General features: G+C 36.8%; 1 protein-coding gene across 1 annotated transcript; it reads left to right on the forward strand.

The window, feature by feature from the left end:
* Window positions 1-2160: 2160 nt before the first annotated feature.
* Window positions 2161-14767, forward strand: LOC127634971 (myosin-7-like). Its single transcript, XM_052114753.1, has 39 exons — window positions 2161-2235; window positions 2374-2411; window positions 2671-2883; window positions 3013-3156; window positions 3232-3388; window positions 3483-3510; window positions 3621-3729; window positions 5643-5735; window positions 5825-5888; window positions 5985-6083; window positions 6169-6272; window positions 6751-6889; window positions 6970-7088; window positions 7184-7333; window positions 7463-7633; window positions 7724-8030; window positions 8109-8191; window positions 8279-8484; window positions 8573-8696; window positions 8808-8944; window positions 9033-9288; window positions 9393-9635; window positions 9716-9892; window positions 9972-10117; window positions 10201-10291; window positions 10371-10760; window positions 10859-10985; window positions 11065-11183; window positions 11266-11462; window positions 11671-11854; window positions 12012-12177; window positions 12264-12388; window positions 12663-12971; window positions 13063-13266; window positions 13366-13662; window positions 13763-13867; window positions 14032-14127; window positions 14228-14362; window positions 14649-14767. Exons 3-39 carry the CDS (start codon window positions 2683-2685, stop codon window positions 14667-14669), a joined length of 5823 nt encoding a protein of 1940 aa, XP_051970713.1. The 5' UTR covers window positions 2161-2235; window positions 2374-2411; window positions 2671-2682; the 3' UTR covers window positions 14670-14767.
* Window positions 14768-26629: the final 11862 nt, after the last annotated feature.

Genomic DNA, 26629 nt, shown 5'->3' on the forward strand with positions numbered 1-26629 from the left:
ATAGCAGCCTTTATATTTTAGCAAGGGGATCCCTTGCAAGAGGATCATTATATTTGGGGATCCTTGGCATCAAAACGTGTGCTAAATGACTAAATGTAAAATACATACAGAACTCAACCAATTCTACAGCTGGAGGATGATCGAAGAAAAAGCCCAAACCTCAACGCTTTTGAGTTAACTAATGGTCCCATCACAGGTGTAAGATCAAAGCTCATGAATGAAGCTTACTACTGAAAGCTTTATTACTAAAGTTACTTCTGATGCTTAAAAATTCACACCTATGTACATGTGATAAGCATGTGACACATGTAAAAATATCTGTTATATTAAACAGTGTTCTGCACAATGCCGTTATGAGTGGCTCATATGATGCTCCATTATTTGCTGATAATCATGACAATTGCAGTACAGAGCTACAACATCCAGAGATCCGAAAACACATTTATGGTGGTAAAAATAGAGTTCCAAAGTGGCAAAAGACAAAGGATTTCTATTGAACCTTTTGGAGGCAACAGATGCAAGACCATCCTAGTCTCTTTAACAAAAGGAAGCTCACATTACGCATTTCATTAGCCATAAGGTCCCACTGTTTCTTCCATTGTTACTCAAGAGTGCTGATAAGCCAGTGCGAGTAGACAGCTGAGAATGAGGCTCTATAAAGGACGATGATGTCTAGAATAGACTGCTCAAGTGTTAAGACTAAGTAAGGTGCTTGATGAAAGGGTTCAGAATAACTGAGGGAAAAGAGGTCAAGGTAGGCCTGATTACCAACCGAAGGTCTTGGACTGATCACTCACAAATCAACGTTGTCGACCTGACAATAAGTTAACACTATATACAAGCAGATCTGGGTCTAAGATGTTCTTCGTGCTAAGACAAGTGTGATTCCAACTAGTAAGCCCATTCATGTTACCAGGAGCACAAAAAATATTAGAAGCACAACTGTTATGTTGTATTTGGATTGTTGATGCATTACATGTCGAAGAACTTTTTTTTATTACTACGCTGCAGCTTTTTTAAATACGTTTATTTAAATGAACGTATAAGAGAAAGTGTATTCCTTTGTTCCTTTAATTGGTCACCATTTACTTTGAGTTTGTCCGAATTTTTATGAACATTTCTACCTCACTAGTTCAATTTAAGTGGTCCTGCGAAAATAAAATGCAAATTTTTCATGTAGCCTCTCAATTAATGCAAGGTTGTAAAAGATGCATGCATTATTACATGCATTTTGTTGTATCCTTTTTATGTATTTGTTTTTGGTTGCATTGGATTTATTTATTGCTGGTGCAAATTCTTGTTGAAATCTGAATGTGTAGTGGGCGTATAAAAGTCCATGGAAGGAGATGTTGTTTGTCCCATTTTCTATGAATACACATGAACTTGGTACAACCTACAAAACACAAGTGATGGACATGTCTATTATATTGTCTAGAAAGGTCAACGCTGTCTCTCCATAAGGCAAGAAAGCAAGTGTAGATATCCATTGTTACATTACAGCTGTCTATTGACGATTTGACTGTACACCATTTGTTAACTTGCCTTTATCCTTGAGCACAAAGATAAACCTGTGAAATTCCTAATGCATGTGATTGAGGACAGGTTGAAAATGATACAGTTCTAGACAATCATCCTTGCACGCATGACAGGAGAACTTTTCACTTTCCATTATCTGAGAAAAAAGATGACACAGAGGTTTTGCCTTACAGGCAAAGTACACTTTAAAACTGAAAGCTAGCTATCAATTAAGCTTTGCATAATTATGATTTTATTTATTAAAGGATTATGTATTTGAACTATAATTAATATACTTAAAATGATACACAATGTCATCCACACCTACAAATTATTTACCTACATAAAGACATTATATATCATTAATAAACACTAAAAAACACATGGTGAAAACTGATGTGAAGAAATAGAGATACTTTAGTAAACTGTAGTAAAGTTGCTTTAATCTTAAAACAGTAAGATATACTTACATGAGACAAAAATAGCATCATTGTGATTTAGATCCTTTCTGATCTTTCACAATAGCATCGCTCAACACCGCAGCACATGCTAAACTAATGTGACTCAGACACATTTTTTTTGGCACCCCAAAAAGTGTTACGCACACATCAACTGAGCCAAGCCAAACGCAGGGAGTCAATGACACAGTCATTGTGCCACTATATAAAGAGATGCTTTACAGCATTTTATTCTAAGCTAACATCATCGTAACACCTAAAGGTAAGATGGTTTGTATTGGTAAATGTTTTACTGCTCTCTCTTGAACTAGCAAAGGATAAATAAGATTCAATATGGACATGTGTGTTATGTAACATAACTTTCCATTGCTGATTAAATTCATGTTTATTCCACTGCAAGGACCAGCACTTTCTTGGACTTCATCTGAGTACAACAAGGTAAGCGATGTCTATTAGTAAAAGTCAATTCGTTGAGTTGTTTTGTTGTTGTAATATTTATGCAATACTTTAAATTGAAGTTTGTTTGTTGAAAGAGCAAGTAAAGGATTAGAAATACATGTATGGAAACCAAGAGTCATATTAAGTGTGAATCTTGTGGACATTACATCTTCATTCATGTTTAGATTATAGGGCTGTAATAAGTTTTTAGATAGATTTTTTAGAATGTATCTGAATCGATCTATCATCTTTGCTTTAGTTTGATTGAAAGATGGGAGATGCTCTGATGGCGGAGTTTGGGCCAGCCGCTCCCTTCTTGCGGAAGTCGGATAAGGAGCGTCTGGAAGCCCAGACTCGCCCCTTCGACATGAAGAAAGAATGCTTTGTACCCGACCCTGAAGTTGAGTACGTCAAAGCCTCCATCACCAGTAGAGACGGTGACAAAGTCACTGTTAACACTGAGTTCGGGAAGGTAAGTATCTCTTGGTTATCAGGATCTTATCTCTGGATTGTTTGATCAGTTTTTGATGTGGATATAAATACAGAAGAATATTTAGTTTTGCATTGTGATATGATGTGTGTTTTTGTGTGTTATTAACAGACAGTAACTGTGAAGGAAGTTGATGTTCATCCTCAGAACCCACCAAAGTTCGATAAAATTGAGGACATGGCGATGTTCACCTTCCTCCACGAGCCCGCTGTGCTGTTTAACCTCAAAGAGCGTTACGCAGCCTGGATGATCTACGTGAGTCACAACTTACAGTTCGAGATCTTATTATTATTACCACAGCATCTTATTATCTCTTGTTCTCTCTTCTAGACCTACTCTGGGCTCTTCTGTGTCACTGTAAACCCCTACAAGTGGCTGCCAGTGTACAATCAGGAAGTTGTCGAAGCTTACAGAGGAAAGAAACGAACTGAAGCTCCTCCTCACATCTTCTCCATCTCAGACAATGCCTACCAGTACATGCTGTCAGGTGATGATATATCTGGCTTGTAGAAATTATTACAGATTTAAAATGCATCTGTACATGTTTCAAATGATCCAAATTTTGTCTTTTTATCCCACAGACAGGGAGAATCAGTCTGTCCTGATCACGTATGTAATACACATTATGATTCACTGTAGTCAGATATTCCTCCTTTCAACCACATATTGTTTCTTTGCTGCATTTCTTAAGTCTTCTAATGGTCTTTTTCTATTCCAAGTGGAGAATCCGGTGCTGGAAAGACTGTGAACACTAAAAGAGTGATCCAGTACTTTGCGAGCATTGCAGCAGCAACAACCGGCAAGAAGGATCCATCAGCGGAGAAAAAGGTGCGTAAGTCCTAAAGAAAAACTTACTTTGTAATCGAATGAAACAAACAATGCCCTTATTCTGGCCTTTTGACTTTAAATGAAAGATTCAGATTTTCATACAACAGTACACATTCAAAGTGACTGATCCAATAACAATTGAGATTAATTTGCTAAGATGATATAAAATGACAAATGTGATTGAAAATAAAAGGAAATGGATAACCAAGTACATAATTTGAGAAAACATTTTCTTAATTTGTTACTAAAAAGCATATTGCTATCTCAAAAGTATTTGCATTACATTTTGCACTGTAACCTATATACACACAATATCACTATAACCCCCTGGGAGTCATCGCCACCTTTTCTATATATATATATACACAGATATATATATATATATATATATATATATATATATATATATATATATATAATTTATATATATATATAATTCTGTTATTATTTATTTTCACACAAATTATTTTGCTCTATCAATTTTCAATAAATATGAATATATTTTAACAATCTTGATACATTTTGTGACCAAAAAAAGATACCTATAAAAATGATACAATATCATAAAACATGTCAGAGAAAATGTATGTCTGTTAACTGAAGAAAAATATAATAATAAACAGGGTTGGGAGGGTTATTTTTGAAAGGTATTCCACTACAGATTACAGAGTACATGCTGTAAAATATCATTTGTAAGATGTTCCATTAGATTACTCAAGGCCAGTAATGTAATCTAAATACTTCGGATTACTACATCAGCACTGGTAGGTTTTTTAACTTGTTTTGACTATAAAAACTTTTAGTCTGCCAGCACAGTAAGACAAAATACAAATGTTAAAAATACATTCTCTGAAAAACCTGAATATCTTATGCAGTGTTGTTTTCGAAAACAGATCTTGTTTTAAGGATTTTTAGATATTTTTATAGGAAAAAAATACAAAAATGATTATCAAGAATATGATTTTTGCCCTAATATCAAAGGTCTTACTAAAAAAATAGAAATTATGATCTAATGTAAATTTTCTTGATAGTAAATATGATTGTGTCTGGTAACATGTGCATGTGAAATGGCTAGAAATAGCATTTTAGCTTAGCATAAAGCTGACAGTTTACACAAGGTTTATTTCTATTTCTTCTATTTCTTCTGCTCCAAACAAAATAATTTCTATTTTTCTAAAAAAATAGAAATTATGATCTAATGTAAATTTTCTTGATAGTAAATATGATTGTGTCTGGTAACATGTGCATGTGAAATGGCTAGAAATAGCATTTTAGCTTAGCATAAAGCTGACAGTTTACACAAGGTTTATTTCTATTTCTTCTGCTCCAAACAAAATAATTTCTATTTTTCTAAAAAAATAGAAATTATGATCTAATGTAAATTTTCTTGATAGTAAATATGATTGTGTCTGGTAACATGTGCATGTGAAATGGCTAGAAATAGCATTTTAGCTTAGCATAAAGCTGACAGTTTACACAAGGTTTATTTCTATTTCTTCTGCTCCAAACTTACTTCAAACGTACTTCTCTGTCTGCTCGACATTCACATCATTTCTTATGATGTGAATGTAACACATCATAAGAAAGTGTTTTACTGCTGTTCAAATGCACTTTGGATCGAATCATTTATATGTATATATGTTACGTATAAATTTCCATCTGAAAGGACTAAATATTAAATGGAACAAATGACAATAAAATGCAAAGTAATCTCTTCAGTAATCAAAATACATTTTGATTCAGTTACAAGTTGTATCTGTAGTGGAATACAGTTACTTATATTTTGTATTTTAAATACATAATCTCGTTACATGTATTCTGTTACTCCCAACCCTGTATTATTACCAAACTGTTTAAAGTGTTATTTTGAACAAACAAACAAACAAAACAACTTCTATTGGGTTGATTCTCAGGGTACTCTGGAGGATCAAATCATTCAGTGTAACCCTGCTCTGGAAGCTTTTGGCAATGCCAAGACCATCAGGAATGATAACTCATCCAGATTTGTAAGTAGCTTTCCATTGGAGTATTTTGTATAGGCTTAATGTTAAGTTATATGATCATGTTATATATTGTAGATATACTGTATTTACAGGGTAAATTTATCCGTATCCATTTCGGAGTAAGTGGAAAGTTAGCTTCTGCTGATATTGAGACTTGTAAGTACTTTACTGCCCAACATTATTCCAACAATTACACATTAATAAAGAAATGTTTTGCTGTTAAGAAATTCATCTGTTCATTAATTCATTTAGATCTTCTGGAGAAGTCTCGTGTCACTTTCCAGCTCAAGGCTGAGAGAGATTACCACATTTTCTACCAGATCCTGTCTCAGAGAAAACCAGAACTTCTGGGTAAAATTACCCATAAAATGTTTCAACACATTGACTCTAAATTGAGGAGCCATTTCTGATCATCTGTTTTCTCACTTTTCTTCAGAGATGCTGCTCATCACCAACAACCCTTATGACTATACCTTCATATCCCAAGGAGAGATACAAGTGACCTCAATTTGTGATGGTGACGAGCTGGTGGCAACTGATGTGGGTGTAACATTATGTTAAAAATAGAGACACTTCACTATGATATCTCTTTAAGAAAACGTAGAACAAATATTCATATTATAAGGAATGGTTCATGCAGAAATGTTCTTCCAAACTCACACTTAAGTTCTTCCAAACCTGCATGAATTTCTTTTTTCAAGGGACATTTTGTATTTTGTTTGGAAGAATGTTCGCTCTTTTTTCATACAATATTAAAGAATATAGGAACCAGGGACTGTCAAGCTCCAAAAAGTTTACAAAAAGCACTATTAAAGTAAAAAGTCAATATGACTTGCCCATGCGAAAAGACTAATATTACGTCCTAATTTACTGAAACTCAGAAAGCTTTGTGAGCCTTCTGCAAAACATCTTTTATGTTGAATGGAATAAAGTCATGCAGGTTTGTATTTATTTAAAGAGTTTATATGAATGAACTGATGTCCTGGATTCATTTTAAAAGACTGCACATTTTCTCTAGGATGCCTTTGATGTGTTGGGCTTCACCCAAGAGGAGAAGAACAGCATCTACAAGCTGACTGGTGCCATCATGCACTACGGCAACATGAAGTTTAAGCAGAAGCAAAGAGAGGAACAGGCAGAGGCTGATGGGACTGAGGGTAAGGAGAATCTTTATATTCAGCATATTATAGACTTTTTGCCTTTATTGAGTAATAACTCTCTTCTTTTTAACACGTAGATGCTGACAAAATTTCATATCTGATGGGCCTGAACTCTGCCGATGTCATCAAGGGTTTGTGCCACCCTAGAGTCAAAGTTGGAAATGAGTGGGTCACCAAGGGACAAAGTGTCCAGCAGGTAGAAAGAAAATTGAAAAGTACACTAATGAGTATTACATACTTATAATATCATGGGTGGGTTCCCAAGACAAATCATGCTTTATTCCTCGTCAGGTGTACTACTCTATTGGTGCTCTGGCAAAGTCAGTGTACGAGAAGATGTTCCTCTGGATGGTTATAAGAATCAACCAATCCCTGGAAACCAAGCAGCCTCGCCAGTACTTCATTGGCGTACTGGACATTGCTGGATTTGAGATCTTTGATGTGAGTTTATATTTCCAGATTAATATTTTGATTTGATTCAAACAAACTTTTTTTACACACTCTACTTTTATTAAAATGTGCAATGTTACATTGTTTGCACCATTGTGATTGCACACTGTCCACTTGCAGTTCAACACTTTTGAGCAACTGTGCATCAACTTCACTAATGAGAAGTTGCAGCAGTTCTTCAATCACCACATGTTTGTGCTGGAACAAGAGGAATACAAGAAGGAGGGTATTGAGTGGGTCTTCATCGACTTTGGCATGGACTTGGCAGCATGCATTGAGCTTATTGAGAAGGTGGGTGAATATTATGATGACAAATTACTGTAGGGGTGGGAAATTCCACAGCAAAATTGACATATTGCCATATTCTGCTCTTTGATGTAGCCCATGGGTATCATGTCCATCCTTGAAGAGGAGTGCATGTTCCCAAAAGCCAGTGATGCCACATTTAAAGCTAAGCTTTATGACAACCACTTGGGGAAATCAAACAACTTCCAGAAGCCCAGGATTATCAAGGGTAAACCAGAGGCTCATTTTTCCCTGGTTCACTACGCTGGCACTGTTGACTACAACATTTCAAACTGGCTGGTGAAGAACAAGGATCCTCTTAATGAGACTGTTGTGGGATTGTTCCAGAAGTCCACCATGAAACTGTTGTCTATACTGTTTGCAAATTACGCTGGTGCTGACTGTGAGTACACATTGAAGTGTGATGAAAATATAATGAACCCAAATTTTACAATAGTAACAAAATGAATGTATTTCACAGCGGATACTAGTGGTGGTAAGGGTGGCAAAGGAGGTGGCAAAAAGAAGGGTTCTTCTTTCCAAACAGTGTCAGCCCTCCATAGGGTATGTGAGATTTTAATAATATAAGTTTGCATTGTCTTTTAAGACTTAATTACGTATGAATAAAAGTCCACTAAAATCTACTAACAGGAGAATCTGAACAAACTGATGACCAACTTGAGGTCAACTCACCCTCACTTTGTGCGCTGCCTGATCCCCAATGAGACAAAGACTCCTGGGGCGATGGAGAATCCGCTGGTCATGCACCAGCTGCGCTGTAACGGTGTGCTGGAGGGCATCAGAATCTGCAGAAAGGGATTCCCCAACAGGATCCTGTATGGAGATTTCAAGCAACGGTTAGGAGGAGCTTTAATAGCTTTCACTACACATTTTATTTTCTCAAAGACTCAAGTTATTGTAACACGCTACATTCCCTTTTTGTAGTTACCGCATCCTAAATCCTGCTGCTATTCCTGAGGGACAGTTCATTGACAACAAGAAGGGTGCAGAAAAACTTCTTGGCTCTCTGGACATTGATCACACCCAGTACAAGTTAGGACATACTAAGGTAATGTATAATATTGCCAAACTTTCATATCAACAACCTCTTCTACTGGTACTCCTCTGTGGTCATCTTTCCTTATGTAAGATCCTTCAAAATACTTCTATTCTTGCTCAGGTGTTTTTCAAGGCTGGTCTTCTGGGTACACTTGAGGAGATGAGAGACGACCGTCTTGCACTTATTATAACTGGAATTCAGTCAGTGGCTCGTGGTTTTCTATCAAGACTTGAGTTCCAAAAGATTGTTGAACGCAGGTAAGAATTCAGATTGCTTTAATATATTAAAACACCCATCAGAATTGTATCCATTAGTGTAATTAACAATTGCCATTCTACATGGCAGAGATTCACTGCTTGTGATCCAGTGGAATGTGCGTGCTTTCATGGGTGTCAAAAATTGGCCCTGGATGAAGATGTACTTCAAGATCAAACCATTGCTGAAAAGTGCTGAGACTGAGAAAGAGATGGCCAACATGAAGGAGGAATTTATCAAGCTGAAGGAGGCTTTTGCTAAATCTGAGGCACGCAGAAAAGAGCTTGAAGAGAAGATGGTTTCTATGCTCCAAGAGAAGAATGACCTGCAGCTTGCTATGCAGTCTGTACGTCGATAAACTAAACTCTGCTAGACACATTTAATAATCAAACGTAAATACAAAACAATGAAACACCTTACCATTCATACAACTTTTTTTCACTCTAATAGGAACAAGATAATCTTGCAGATGCTGAGGAGAGATGTGAGGGTCTGATCAAGAACAAGATCCAGGGTGAGGCCAAAATCAAAGAGCTGACTGAGAGACTGGAGGATGAAGAGGAAATGAATTCTGAGCTGACAGCAAAGAAGAGAAAGCTGGAGGATGAATGTTCTGAGCTCAAGAAGGACATTGATGATCTGGAGCTCACTCTGGCCAAAGTGGAGAAAGAAAAACATGCCACTGAGAACAAGGTCAGTTTTCAACAGTGAAGATGCTAGAGACTTAAGAACAATGTGTTGAGAGTCCCTGACACAATGACCCAATTCTACAGGTTAAGAACCTGACAGAGGAGATGGCAGCTTTGGATGAAATCATTGCCAAGCTGACCAAGGAGAAGAAAGCTCTGCAAGAGGCCCATCAGCAAACGCTGGATGATCTCCAGAGTGAGGAAGACAAAGTCAACACACTCACCAAAGCCAAAGCCAAGCTGGAGCAACAAGTTGATGATGTGAGTGCCAGAAAACATAATACTAAATTAAAAATCAAAAAGCATTTGCAAATAATTGCATGATTTGTTATATATGAAGCTTGAAGGTTCTCTGGAACAAGAAAAGAAAATACGAATGGATCTTGAGAGAGCCAAAAGGAAGCTTGAGGGTGACTTGAAGTTGACACAAGAGAGTGTGATGGATCTGGAAAATGATAAGCAGCAGATGGATGAGAGGCTAAAGAAGTACGATTTTTCTTTTTTAAATCTGAACATGTCATTCATATTTCATGTACTTAAATGTAAAACAAATCATGTTAACTTGGCAGAAAAGACTTTGAAATAAGCCAGCTCAACAGCAAGATTGAAGATGGGCAAGCTCTGGACGCTCAACTCCAGAAAAAACTGAAAGAGTTGCAGGTAAAAATAAAATAATCAGATGATTTTTCTCAAATAACTGAGCACAGAGAAATTTATTAGGTATTTCTGATAAATCTAGGCCCGTATTGAAGAGCTTGAAGAAGAGCTAGAGGCTGAGAGAGCTGCCCGAGCCAAAGTTGAAAAGCAGAGGGCAGATTTGTCCAGAGAACTGGAGGAGATAAGTGAAAGGTTGGAGGAAGCAGGTGGCGCTACTGCTGCCCAGATTGAGATGATCAAGAAACGTGAAGCTGAGTTCCAGAAACTGCGTAGAGACCTTGAAGAGGCTACTCTGCAACATGAGGCCACTGCTGCTACACTGAGGAAGAAACATGCAGACAGTGTGGCTGATCTGGGAGAGCAGATTGACAACCTTCAGAGAGTGAAGCAGAAGCTTGAGAAAGAAAAGTGTGAACTCAGACTGGAACTGGATGATGTGGTCTCAAACATGGAGCAGCTTGTCAAGACAAAGGTAAGAAATGCAAATCATGTTGAATGTCTTAATGATGTGTATGGTATTTCTTGTCAGTCAAGAAAACCAATCAACTATGAATATAATTCATCCTAAAGACAAACCAAGAGAAAATGTGCAGAACTCTGGAAGACCAGATGAGTGAGTACAGAACCAAAGCTGAGGAAGGCCAGCGCATAATTAATGATTTCACCATGCAAAAAGCCAAGCTGCAAACTGAGAATGGTAAAAACACAAGACATAGCTATTATACTACTTAACTCAATTCCTTTAAAAAACAAATAATTCTGATATTGCATTTTAGGTGAACTTTCCAGACAGCTAGAAGAGAAAGATTCTTTGGTGTCTCAGCTGACCAGAGGAAAGCAGTCCTACACTCAACAGGTTGAAGACCTCAAGAGACAACTGGAGGAGGAAGTGAAGGTATTTCTTTTGGTATCTATTTGTTACCTATCATCCATTGCATTTCTATGTACAGTACAAAGGATAATTCCAATCTTTATAGGCTAAGAATGCCCTGGCCCATGCAGTGCAGTCTTCTCGCCATGATGCTGATCTGCTTAGAGAGCAGTATGAGGAGGAACAAGAAGCCAAAGCTGAGCTGCAGCGTAGTCTCTCCAAAGCAAACTCTGAGGTGGCTCAGTGGAGAACCAAGTATGAAACTGATGCCATCCAGAGAACTGAAGAGCTGGAGGATGCAAAGTAAGTAAAACAAGCAAAATCTCTCTGTGAATATAGTTTTGATTTTTAAATAAGAAACACTGTGTTAAAAACATATTATGACCAAAGGCATGAACATGAAACATGGTTTGCAATCTTAAGAGCACTTTTCAAATATACTGTAGTTCAAAATAACAATGAACAATGCTTCAGATTTTCTTTTTGAGATAATTTGTTTCAAATATTATAGGAAGAAGCTGGCTCAGCGCCTCCAAGATGCAGAAGAAGCTGTGGAAGCGGTTAATGCTAAATGCTCCTCTCTGGAAAAGACCAAGCACAGGCTCCAGAATGAGATTGAAGATCTTATGGTTGATGTGGAGAGATCTAATGCCGCTGCTGCTGCTCTGGACAAAAAGCAAAGAAACTTTGATAAAGTACGATGACAAAGTGTAATCAAACACTTAATTCATAACCAACATTTACTTTTAAACCAAGGATCCAATGTCTAATACTATATCTTACTATAAACCATTTGATCTAAACTACACTGTTCTCTCTGGCTGTATGGTTTACCTTGTTAAATTTAACCAGGTCTTGGCTGAGTGGAAGCAGAAGTATGAGGAGTCCCAAACTGAACTAGAAAGTGCCCAAAAAGAAGCCAGATCTCTCAGCACTGAACTCTTCAAATTGAAGAACTCTTATGAGGAGTCACTGGATCACCTTGAGAGCATGAAGAGGGAGAACAAGAATCTCCAAGGTAAGCGTGACTGTAACTGAGAACCACATTGTTTTGTTTCCATGTAGTTTTTTGAGTTCTTGCTAAAGACTATTTCTAATAAACAGAAGAAATCTCTGACCTCACTGAGCAACTTGGTGAGAGTGGGAAGAACATTCATGAGCTGGAGAAAGTTAGGAAACAGCTGGAGCAGGAGAAACAAGAGATACAAGCTGCCCTGGAGGAGGCAGAGGTAACACCAAACATCTTGATGTTCAGATTGATGGACCTTTTGGCTATCAAATCTCATACTTCACAACTTTAAAGATGCCATCAGTGCTTTGCCAAAATTCCTTTAAGAGATCTGATGAATGTCTATTTCCAAACCAAGCAATTATTTAAAGCAATTAGTTATTTTAAATTTAATACTAGGACATCTTGTGGGAGATGACCCCACACCCCAAAACACTGTTCCCTACAAAAGGTTGATGAAGACAACTAACAAACATCACTTTTACTCTTTATAGGGTTCCCTTGAACATGAGGAAGGCAAGATCCTTAGAGCTCAGTTGGAATTCAATCAGATTAAAGCTGACATTGAACGCAAACTGACTGAGAAAGATGAGGAGATGGAGCAGGCCAAGAGGAACCAGCAGAGAATGATTGATACCCTTCAGAGCTCACTTGAGTCAGAGACTCGCAGCAGGATTGAAGCCCTTAGACTAAAGAAGAAGATGGAGGGAGACCTCAATGAGATGGAGATTCAGCTCAGCCAAGCAAACAGGCAGGCATCAGAAGCCCAGAAACAACTCAAGGGTCTACATGGACATCTCAAAGTATGATATTTCTAAGTAAAAATGTATGATGCCAAAGTGAAATTTTTAAAAGTTATACAGTGTTTTTATTTGACAAATCTGTGCTTCATAGGATGCCCAACTGCAGCTGGACGATGCTGCTCGAGGTAATGATGATCTCAAAGAGAACATCGCCATTGTGGAGAGACGCAACAATCTACTGCAGGCTGAACTGGATGAGTTGAGATCTCTGGTGGAACAGACTGAGAGAGGAAGGAAACTGGCTGAGCAGGAACTGCTGGACGTCAGTGAAAGGGTTCAGCTGCTTCATTCTCAGGTATGGCACATCTGTTCGAGTTCACTGTAAAGAAAGCCTTTCTCTTAGTTTTTTATATCATCTAAAGACTAAATAAATGTGATTGTTCCCAATGTTCAGAACACCAGCCTGCTGAATCAGAAGAAGAAGCTGGAGGGAGACAATTCTCAGCTCCAGACTGAGGTTGAGGAGGCCGTGCAGGAGTGCAGGAATGCTGAGGAAAAAGCCAAAAAGGCCATCACTGATGCTGCCATGATGGCAGAAGAGCTGAAGAAGGAGCAGGACACCAGTGCTCATCTGGAGCGCATGAAGAAGAACATGGAGCAGACCATCAAGGACCTGCAGCACCGTCTGGATGAAGCTGAGCAGATCGCTATGAAGGGAGGCAAGAAGCAGGTCCAGAAACTGGAAGCCAGGGTAAGCTGTTGACATTTTTTTTGTAATGTGATTTCAGTATTATATTTTAATAACATATTATATACAGTACAGTAGGCTAACCTTCTCCCCCATCTGTTAGGTGAGAGAGCTGGAAACTGAGGTGGAGATAGAGCAGAGAAAAGCAAGCGATTCTGTCAAGGGGATTCGTAAATATGAGAGACGCATCAAAGAACTCACCTACCAGGTAGGAGAAATTTGGCCTGCTTGATCAAATGGATCTATGATGCTTTTGTTGATATGCTTATGTCATTTCTTCAATATACATAAAACACAATCTTAAAGGTTTTTTATATGTATTGTATATACTGCTGAACTTCATTAAAATTATATATATTTTTTTTTGCATAGACTGAGGAAGACAGAAAGAATCTGTCTCGTCTGCAGGATCTGGTGGACAAGCTTCAGCTGAAGGTCAAGTCCTACAAGAGAACTGCTGAGTTGGCTGTAAGTATTTGTTCACAGTTGACATTGTATTCAAAGACTTCTGTAATTATTTTATAAGGTAAATCACGAATTTCACAAATATACTCTGCATATTATATAGGAGGAACAGGCCAATTCTAACCTGGGCAAGTTCCGTAAGATACAACATGAGCTGGATGAAGCAGAGGAGAGAGCTGACATTGCTGAATCTCAGGTCAACAAGATGAGAACCAAGAGCCGTGATACTGGACCCAAGGTAAGATTTTAACATTCAGTACAAGTGATTTTGTACACAAAAATACAAATTTCAGAACTACCATGAACAGACACAAGTTAATTCAGTGTGAGAGTGCAACATTAAAATCAATAATATAAATAGAAATACATTAATAAATGGTTGAAACCCCTACCACTATAACAGATGAAGCAAATTTGGTTGTGTACCTGACATGGCTATCATTCAAAATATATAAATGGATTAAAACCATTGTCCACATATCCATCTTAACATCCATCTTTCTTCTTTATGTTCTTCCTCACAGAAGGGTGCTGATGAGGAGTAAAAATATCACCTGGAGCTCTCCAAACACTGATTGCAATGACAATCTCTTCTGTAGTTCAGTAGAATAAACAAGATATGCAAATATCTTTAAAACATCAACCTTGTTTTTGTTTTTACAATATACATTTACATTTATGCATTTGGCAGATGCTTTTATCCAAAGCGACTTACAGTGCAATTATTACAGGGACAATCCCCCCAGAACAACCTGGAGTTAAGTGCCTTGCTCAAGGACACAATGGGGTTAGAACCTGTGACCTTCTGATTAACAGCCCTGTGCTTTAGCCACTACGCCACCACCAGTGTTATGTAGTAACCTACAAATGATCAGCACAAAATTGTCCACTAAATTTTAGTTCTAGTAAATAATACAGATATCCTTTCTAAGATTGAATACATTTCACAACATAAACTCTGAATGCATTCTATCTACTGTATCAGAGGTGGGCACAAGTCATACATGTGCAAGTCTCAAGCAAGTTCTTACCTTCAAGGACTGATATATTGATATATTTATTTAATTTCTCCATAATTATAGGGCTAAGTTCAGGATCGTAGCATACGTTTTATCTGGGGGTGACTGATTTCTAATTTCATGACTTTGTCTAAATGCCCAACTGATCAGAAAATTTGAAAGTATGCACAAGCACTTGACGGAAGTTCTTCAGTGTGTCTGATTCTAAAATATAAATATAAAAAAAAATTGTGCTTTTGTCATGGCTCAACATTAATGCTTGTCTAGGACAAGTGGGTTTTTGAAGAGGCAAGTGAAAGAGAATTGTACTTTCCTGTCCTGACAAGTAGCCTGCTTAAAATGCCAATAACAATGCCTGGTTCACTTATTACAAAAGTTAATATTCTTATTTAGCTGTTGAAAATAATCTTTAGAGCCTGAAATTGACTCTTCACTAAGCTCAACCCCCCTTGGTTACTGTCGCTTGCTCTGACAAGCTCTGCAGAACTTCCCATTGGAATGAATGAGAGATTGCCGAGAACGAAGCAATTTTGTCAAAATATTCTCAGAAACGGAATGGAGAATATTAATATGTGGGCTGGAAAGAAGAGTGACAGTGTAAAGCATATTTATCTGACATTTTGTTGTAAAATAAATTTTTAAATTACACACTAATTTGATTGAAACTCTGGATTCTGTGAATCAGGATTGAGGCAAATGATCATCAGTCACATAAAAAGAGAAAAGTGTCATTTGATAAACCTCATAACATTAGTGTAAGTGAACGATGTCTCATAACACACTCATTTTGATGCTGTGATCTCTTTATTTACTATCACTTTTACTAATACTTGAACCAATACGTAAATTAATTAATGTTAAGTTATTAACTTGAATTTAACTTTGAGGAAATGTAGCTATCCTTGCTGATGTGATACATGTTTATTTGGGAATGAGGACTGAAACAGTTTAATCCATAGTATCCTCTTCTAATTATTTATTGCAATATTTTTTTAAAAGAAAGATAAAACACTAAGCCTTTAGCCTCCTCGTTAGCCCACCTCCCATGCCGAATACCCCAGTTTGAATCCCGCTCAGAGTAGGTCAAGCAGGACCAGTTATATTGATGTCGTGACCCTGATGGTAGTGAAGTTTATGAGTGTGAGTGTAACGGGAGCCTGCTGGTAGGTTGCTGTGCAGTATGTAAAACTCACTCCCCTGGTGACAAGAGGCACATTAGCAACTGACGATAGAGGCTGTAGCCTGTAGCCTCTAGCCTCCTTGTTAGCATGCCTCCCACATGCCGGAGACCCCGGTCCGAATCCTGCTCAGAGCAGGTCGAGTAGGACTGGTTACGGTAGCAAACCTGTGACTATCATTCTTCCATTGAACTCAAAACCAGATGTTAGGGAGAATGTTAGTTTAAGTTACCATTGTAAACAAGTGACTGAATACCATAATATGCTGTATACAACAAGGTCAGAATTGAGAAAATTAGCCCCACATGAGTTTTAGGTGAGATTGTTGGAAAACATTTTTAGCATTATACATTTTACTTAGTTTTTTGCATAGGAATACTATTACATAGGTTGGGCATCTGTCAGAATGTTAAAAAACCTACAATATAAGGAAATGCCATTTTTTTCTCTCTGGACAAGTAACTTTTAAAGTAAATGACACATTTAGCATAGATACATAAGTGGATTGATTTTACTGTCTTTCTTTTGAAAATACAGATTTAACTGTATTTTACTAGATTAATGAAATTTTGACTGAGCAGTAAAATGCAACAAGGGACACTAGCAGCCTACACAGACTTGAGTTAGTTTAAAAAATCAATAGTTTAAAAAAGTGACTTTGAATTATTGTTGTATGCAGAAATTGGTCACTGGACAGAGAACAAATTTACACCTTATTATCTAAAGCAGAATGTCAGCAGGGATGTCAGAAGCCTCTTTCTTCTTCGTCAATATCTGTTGGCAATATTTCATTCCTAAACCTAATTTCTGATATGCTGTGCGTTTGAAAGTTGCCATTGTCAGTCACCAGCACATGAAGGCACTATTAATCTAACTTGCAGCCTTCTTCCTCTGAACCTGTCCATGTAGGAAAAGGGGTAAATTGTCACAGCTTTTTATTCCCTCAATTTCTCAAGATAGGTTTATTTCTGGCTAGAAAAAGGCAAGACATCTGTAACCACATGCATGGATATAAATAAACAGTGCATGGAAAATAAACTGAGTGAGTTTGATTTGTACATTGACATGGTCGCAGTGGAAGCAGTTTACTCAAAACCTCATTAAGTTATAGCACCTGTGAATATTTGCCCCAATCTTCCTTACTTGCAGAATCATAAGCACAGTCACATGAAGGCTTCTAAGAGCCATACACACAAAGCCACATTGCCCTTACGTAATTGCACCATTATCAGAACGAAGAGATAAACTACAGAACGTTTGTATACTTGTACAAAATTACAGATATTATCAAAACTTTTATCAAATTGTCAGTTACCCCATGCCATGCAGGTGTCAGACATGTGAATGGCGAGCTCTGTGCTCTTTGCTAGTTTTTAATTATTTTTGTGTCTTAAAACAGTGAGATTCGATACACCCTGCTACATAACTGTTCTATAACGTCATCAGGTCAAATAATTCAAAATCATCAGGCTCTGGAGACATTAAAAGACACTTACGTGCTCAAGCTGATACCCCAGAGAGGGCCGCAGACCAGAGACTCAGTTTAGACAGTGCGGTGGTAGAAATTCAATGTCAACTGATGAGCATGTCTGTAATGCTGGCATAGGTCTTGGCAGACTTGGAGGATCTTGATGTAATACGTCGTTCGATCACTTTGATGGAGACGAAATTCTCTAAGTTGGTTTCCAGAATTAGTGACATCGAGAAACGGATCGATTACATGGAGTCATCGGAGAGGGAATTAGCTGTTAACCCACTACCAACCAAAGTAGATTTGCAGCACATTTGGGAAAAGCTGGAAGACCTTTAGAATCGTAATCGGCAAAACAACATCCGAATTGTTGGAATTCCTGAACATGAGGAAGGCTGAAATATGGTGAAATTCAAAGATGAGCTCTTCCCGAATCTTTTCAACATAACAGGCCATAAGCTTGAAATCGAGTAAGCTCACAGGGTCCCGGCTTGGAGATCTGCGGAAGGAGACAGGCCCCAATAAATTCTGGCCAAAACACTCTGATAAAGTGATCCTCTGATAAAGATCTCATGCTACGTGAGGCGAGGAGTAAAGGAAGTGTTTATTGGAAGAACCACAACATTTTCTTGTTCCCAGACTTTGCAAATTTGACAAGAGAGAAACGAGATCGATTCAAGGAATGCAAGAAACTCTTACATCAATGGAATGTCGCAATTTGAGAACAGATACGAAGGACAGCTTCAAAATATTTACATGCCAACAGCAAGCATTGTCCTTCATAGAGACAATGGGGTGAGTAAGCCATTTTGTCATGTTTCATGTTGCTGCCCAGTGGGCCTGACTCACTGAACATACACTTGACTATCTGAGGAAGCTGGGCACCTTTTTGTTTCTTTTTGTGCTGTTTCTGCTAGCGGCTGGAGCTTGTTTGTGGAGGAACACACCTTCAGGACAGTCTTGTGAATGAATCTACACATTCTTTGTGTTTATTCCACCTATTGGCTGGAGTTTGTTTAATAGATTATGATTATGATTATAGGTTGTGTAATTCTTCTCACAACATTTTTATAGAAACACCAGACTTGAGCAATCCGATAGCAAAGTTGTCACGGGGGTTCTCATAGGTGTAAATGGACTGTTTGTGTTTATAGGGATTGATGCTGGTTGGTGCTGTCATGCGTGGGGTTGATGAGCATGTTTTTCTTTTTCTGTTTGTTTGGTTTGGAGTTTGACTGTTGCACTAATGTTGGAATGTGGTGTTTATAATTTTATTTTTGACACACAATCTATTTGTTCATGTCAAATGTTAATATGAGTGAATTGTCTCTCTCCATGTGGAATGTGAATGGGTTGGGGCACCGCATAAAATGAAGGAAGGTTATAAATTTGATATAGTGTTTCTTCAAGAAAAGCATCTTTCCCCTCAGGAAGCTGAAACATTTGGGAAGATATTGGGAGGACATGTTTTCTTTAGTGCTGGGTCAAGGAAGAGCAGGGGAGTCAATACATTGACATGTAAACCTCTATAATTAAGGGGAGTCATTACATTGATAAGTAAACATCTACAATTCAAATGTCTCAAACAGATTAAAGATAAATTAGGAAGAGACATTATTGTTTTATCAGAAATTCAGGGGCAAAGGTTGATTTTAGCTAATATTTATGCACCTAATGCTGATGATCAGAGCTTTTTTATAGATCTTGAAGGGATGTTGCAAGCCGCTGATATAATATTGGGAAGAAACTTTAATCTATTGATGGATTCAGTCCATGATCATTGTGAAATAAAAGTGTATAAGCCCCCTAAAGCAACATTGACAATTCAGAGGATATGTAAAAAATCTTGCTCTTATAGATATTTGGAGACTTTTGAACCCATTTGGTAGTGACTTTACTTTTTTTCATCGGTGTCCGTGCCAAGGGCCATTGAAAACTGCCCCCAATAAAAGCTGTTCAGCCATCGCCCACAGGGTGGCACCACCACATCCACTAGCAGATGTATAGCCATGGGTTCTTTCCCCATTCACATACACTGCAATTGGGCACCCAGGTGAGTCAGTTAATGCCCCCCCAGTGTTCAGAACAGAGAATTTGTCCACTTACGAAGTATCTTAGACCAATTCACCCCTGTGGGGCCCCAAACCCAGGGGTATGCCCCTGAGGGGGCGGGGCATCCATAAACAGTGTATTTGTCCACTTACCAAGTATGTTAGACCAATTCATACCCGAGGGGCCCCGGACCCCAGGGGTGTGTACTGGAGTGGGAGGGCTGTCCACTTAATAAGTATATTATGCCACTTCATACCCGAGGGGCCTCAGACCCTGTGGGTGTGTACAGGAGTGTGGGCGGGGCTGTCCAAGAACAGAGTTTTTGTCCATTTACCAATTATATTGTGCCACTTCATCCCAAAACAGAGGGAGATACCACAAGGAATGTATTTAATGGCCACCAAATAATGTTTATGGACATTTAATTTAAATTACTTTAAATATTATTTGAAATTACTATTTTTGTTTGAAACATCTGTTTTGCACTAAGGGCACACAAATGAAAACTATACATAACTTTCAATTCGAAATTATGTATAACAAGCATAAAACAGGAATGTCCTTAAAGAATGTATTTGAATTCAATTGAATACATTGCAGCTGGGACCTTGATGTCCTGAGGACTTTATGTCCAACCACCATGTATATTTGATAATGTAAATACATTGGAAATGGAAAAGTCCCTTGTACAATGTATTTGCATTATCAAAAATACATGGTTCTTGGACATCTGTTTTTATAAGGTCCATAATTATAATATTGACAAAAAACATATTAAGGTAACTATTACATACTGAACAGTATGCACCCTATACCCTGGTTTAATAATAATGCATTTCCAATTTATTGTATGGGTGTATTAACCTCTAATGTCCACTAACATACTAAATGTCTATTTCCAATTTATTGTATAGGAGTATTAACCTTAAATATCCACCGAACATGTATTTTTGCTAATGTAAATACATTGGAAATGGGATGGTCCCTTATACAATATATTTGCATGATCAAAAATACATAGTTGGTGGACAGAAATTTTAAAAGGTCATAATAAATATATTGTCTATAAAAAATATGGATGTGACTATATAACTCCCACTGAACAGTATATGCCCTATACCCTGGTTTAATAATAGTACATTTATAATTTATTGTACAGCTGTGTAAACCTCTAATGTCCACCAACCTACTAAATGCCCATTTCCAATTTATTGTATTGGTCTATTACCCCTGTGTCCACCAACATACTAAATGTCCATTTCCGAACTATTGTGACGGTGTATTAACCCTAAATGTCCACCAACCATGTTTTTTTGATAATGTAAATACATTGTACGAGGGACCATCCCATCTACAATGTATTTACATGACCAAAAATACATAGCTGGTGGACAGTTTATTTTTGAGGATTTGAAGGGTGCATATTATTCAGAGGGATTCACATAGTCACCTAAATATGTTTTTAGTCAATAAGTTGATGGTTGTCTACCAACCATGCATTTTTGACAATATATATACATTGGAAATGTCCCTTGTATAATGTATTTTCATTATCAAAAAATACATGGTTGGTGGACATCCATTTTTATAAGGTCATTATCAAATTTGGACTAAAAAACATATTAAGGTGACTATATGACTGCCCCTGAACAGTATGCACCCTATACCCTTGTTTAGTAATAATACATTTCCAATATTTTGTACAGGTGTGTTGACATCTAATGTTCACTAACCTACTAAATGTCCATTTCCAATTTATTAAATAGGTGTATTAACCCTAAATGTCCACCAACCATATATGTTTGATAATATAAATACATTGTACGAGGGACCATCCCATCTCCAATGTATTTACATGACCAAAAAACATGGCTGGTGGACAATTGATTGGAGGACGCATGTTGTTTTGAGGGAGTCACATGGTCACCTAAATATGTTTTTAGGTCAATAAGTTGATCTTGTATATTTTATAATGGATGTCCACCAACCATGTATTTTTGATAATGTAAATACATTGGAAATGGGATGGTCCCTTGTACAATATATTTGCATTATCAAAAATACATGGTTCGTGGACATCCGCTTTTATGAGGTCATTATCAAAATATTGATTAAAAACGTATTAAGGTGACTATATGACTGCCCCTGTACAGTATGAACCCTACACCCTAGTTTAATAATAATACATTTTTAATGTATTGTATGGGTGTATTAACCTCTAATTTCCACCAACATACTAAATGTCCATTTCCAATTTATTTTATAGGAGTAGTAACCCTAAATATCCACCGAACATGTATTTTTGCTAATGAAAATACATTGGAAATGGGATGGTCCCTTGTACAATATATTTGCATTATCAAAAATACTTTTGTAATAAATAATAGGCCCATTTCTATTAGGCGAGCATTCTCGGGGACATTAGCCATTAGTGTGCAACATGCTGTGAATTTCAGCTGATGAATCTGACGGTCACTCCAAAAGCACCATTGCTCTTCCATTGATTGAGGTTCTCTTTAACAGAGATGCCATGGACCTTGTGGGGCCATTAGAATGGTCAGCATGCTGGCATCACTTTGTGTTGGTTCTGGTGGACAATGCAGCATGATACCCAGAAGCAGTGCTTCTTCACAACATCTCTGCACATAGTGTTGTGGAGGCACTCTTTAAAATTTCTCCCGAGTGGGAATTCTGAAAGAAATCCTAACTGATCAGGCCACTATTTTCATGTCACATACACTACATGAGATGTACGAATTATTAGGTATTAAATCGATTCGGATAAGCGTGTATCATCCACAAATGAACGGCTTGGTCGAACGATTTAATAAGATCTTAAAAATATGATTCGTAAGTTTGTGCATGAGGATACTCGGAATTGGGATAAGTGGCTTGAACCCCTGTTATTTGAATGTCCTAATTTATTTTGATCAGTTTATTACACCAGTATTTTAAATGCTATTATGATATTTAATATTTTTCCTTATTAGAACAACTTTACTGCAAATTATGCAAAATAAATTGTATTTTACTGCCATACATTAGGAGCAACAGAGAAATTAAACAGAAAAGGGTGCATTATCTTCTTCATCTGAGCCTCAGAGGAGTGATGGGTCTTCTCTTGCAGAGAGCAACATGTTTGTTTATGTGTGGCTGTGTGGATGAAGAGGATACACGGCAGGTGCTTGAGGGAAAATAAACATTTGCACAGCAGAAGTCAAAAGACTTGTATAATAATAATTACTCATGATCTTTAATGAACTTAAAAACATTTTGATCTAAATGCTTCTGCTCATAAATATAAATTATGCCAATGAATTCTTCACAAAACAAAAAGTATAATTTTATAATAGTTTTAAGTGTTAAATTGGATAGTGAAGGAAAAGCAGCCAACAAGTGTCTAACCTACATGTGAACTCCAATACTGTTTCAAAAGAATCCCAATTTATTGTATAGGTGTATTAACCCTAAATGTCCACCAACCATGGTTTTTTTAATAATGTAAATACATTGTACGAGGGACCATCCCATCTACAATGTATTTACATGACCAAAAATACATGGCTGGTGGACAGTTTATTTTTGTGGATTTGAAGGGTGCATATTATTCAGAGGGATAATATGTTTTTTAGGCAATATGTTGATGGTTGTCTACCAACCATGCATTTTTGACAATGTAAATGCATTGGAAATGTCCCTTGTATAATGTATTTTCATCATCAAAAAATACATGGTTGGTGGACATCCATTTTTATAAGGTCATTATCAAATTTGGACTAAAAAACATATTAAGGTGACTATATGACTGCCCCTGAACAGTATGCACCCTATACCCTTGTTTAGTAATAATACATTTCCAATGTTTTGTACAGGTGTGTTGACATCTAATGTCCACTAACCTACTAAATGTCCATTTCCAATTTATTAAATAGGTGTATTAACCCTAAATGTCCACCAACCATATATGTTTGATAATATAAATACATTGTAAGAGGGACCATCGTATCTCCAATTTATTTACATGACCAAAAAACATGGCTGGTGGACAATTGTTTGGAGGATGCATGTTATTTTGAGGGAGTCACATGGTCACCTAAATATGTTTTTAGGTCAATAAGTTGATCTTGTATATTTTATAATGGATGTCCACCAACCATGTATTTTTGATAATGTAAATACATTGGAAATTGGATGGTCCCTTGTACAATGTATTTGCATTATCAAAAATACATGGTTCGTGTACATCCACTTTTATGAGGTCATTATCAAAATATTGATAAAAAATATTAAGATGACTATATGACTGCCCCTGTACAGTATGCACCCTATACCCTGGATTAATAATAATACATTTCTAATGTATTGTATTGGTATATTACCCCTGTGTCCACCAAAATACTAAATGTCCATTTCCAATTTATTGTATAGGTGTATTAACCCTAAATGTCCACCTATCATTTGTTTTTTAATGTTAATAAATTGTACGAGGGACCATCCCATCTACAATGTATTTACATGACCAAAAATACATGGGTGGTGGAAAGTTTATTTTTGAGGATTTGAAGGGTGCATACTATTCAGAGGGATTAACATAGTCACCTAAATATGTTTTTTAGTCAATAAGTTGATGGTTGTCTACCAACCATGCATTTTTGACAATGTAAATACATTGGAAATGTCCTTTGTATAATGTATTTTCATTATCAAAAAATACATGGTTGGTGGACATCCATTTTTATAAGGTCATTATCAAATTTGGACTAAAAAACATATTAAGGTGACTATATGACTGCCCCTGAACAGTATGCACCCTATACCCTTGTTTAGTAAAAATACATTTCCAATATTTTGTACAAGTGTGTTAACATCTAATGTCCACTAACCTACTAAATGTCCATTTCCAAATTATTAAATAGGTGTATTAACCCTAAATGTCCACCAACCATGTATTTTTGATAATATAAATACATTGTACGAGGGAGCATCCAATCTCCAATGTATTTACATGACCAAAAATACATGGCTGGCGGACAATTGATTGGAGGATGCATGTTGTTTTGAGGGAGTCACATGGTCATCTAAATATGTTTTTAGGTCAATAAGTTGATCTTGTATATTTTAAAATGGATGTCCACCAACCATGTATTACCAAAATATTGATCAAAATATTCATTACCAAAATATTGATTAAAAACATATTAAGGTGACTATATAACTCCCCCTGAACAGTAAACACCCTATACCCTGGTTTAATAATAATACATTTATAATTTATTGTACAGCTGTGTAAACCTCTAATCTCCACCAACCTACTAAATGCCCATTTCCAATTTATTGTATTGGTCTATTACCCCTGTGTCCACCAACATATTACATGTCCATTTCCAAACTATTGTAAAGGTGTATTAACCCTAAATGTCCACCAACCATGTTTTTTTGTGATAATGTAAATACTTTGTATGAGGGACCAGCCCATCTACAATGTATTTACATGACCAAAAATACATGGCTGGTGGACAGATGATTTTTATGGATTTGAAGGGTGCATGTTGTTCAGAGGGAGTCACATAGTCACCTAAATATGTTTTTCAGTTAATAAGTTGATAATGTACATTTAAAAATGGATGTCCATACTAAATGCCCATTTCGAATATATTGTATATATGTATTCACCCTAAATGTCCACCAACCATGTATTTTTGGTCATGTAAATACATTGGAGATGGGATAGTCTCCCTTACAGTTTATTTACATGAAAAAATAAATGATTGGTGTACATCCATTTTTAAAGGTACAAGATCAACTTATTGACTAAAAACACATTTAGGTGACTCTGTGACTCCCCCTGAACAGTATGCACCCTTTAAAACCTCAGAAATTGGCTGTCCACAAACCATATATATTTTTGTATTATAGGGATCCTCATATCTAGTTGTGACCACTTAGAGAGATGAAACCTGCATTTTCTTGTCTTGTGCTTGTCTTAACCTCCCCTGTTCAAGTTTTGAATATCAAGAAGATTGGAGAAAGTCAAAAATTTCAACCAAAAAAACTCAAAGGGAACCTCTTTTGAAGGGTGTATACTGTTCAGGGGGAGTCACAAGTCACCTAAATATGTTTTTAGTCAATAAGTTGATCTTGTACATTAAAAAATGTATGTACGTCACGTATTTCTGAATGTAAATAAATTGTACGAGGGACAATCACAGCTCCAATGTATTTATATTATCAAAAATACATGGTTGGTGGATATCAATTCTTATAAGGTCCATAATCAAGATAGATAGATAGATTGATAGATGCACATATTGAGAACTGCACTGTGCAAAAGAACTAAAAAGTGTACCCTTTTATGACAAAGTCACAGACAGTTAATTTTTTTCTATTTTCCTCAATCTTCTTGATATTCAAAATATGAACAGAGGAGGTCAAGACAAGCATACGGGTGCAGGTTTCAGCTCTCTAAGTGTTCCCAGTGTCAGATCCCACCTACAATGTATGCAATATAAAAAATATACATGGTTGATGGACATTTGACTTATACACATTTCATTAGTCTTGATATTCAACATGTCATACAAGAAGATCCCAGCTGCAATGTACATAATGGCCTCCAAATACTTGGTCTATGAACATTCATTTGCATGTATTTAATGCATATTTGTAAGAAATATTGTTGATTAAACCACATGTATAGCACTCAGGGCATACAAATACACATATATACATGAGTTTTCAATCATAATAATGTCTAATTAATGTAATAAATGAGTGTCCACAGACCA

The sequence above is a fragment of the Xyrauchen texanus genome, chromosome 42, assembly GCF_025860055.1.
Source record: "Xyrauchen texanus isolate HMW12.3.18 chromosome 42, RBS_HiC_50CHRs, whole genome shotgun sequence".
Classification (NCBI taxonomy): Eukaryota; Metazoa; Chordata; class Actinopteri; order Cypriniformes; family Catostomidae; genus Xyrauchen; species Xyrauchen texanus.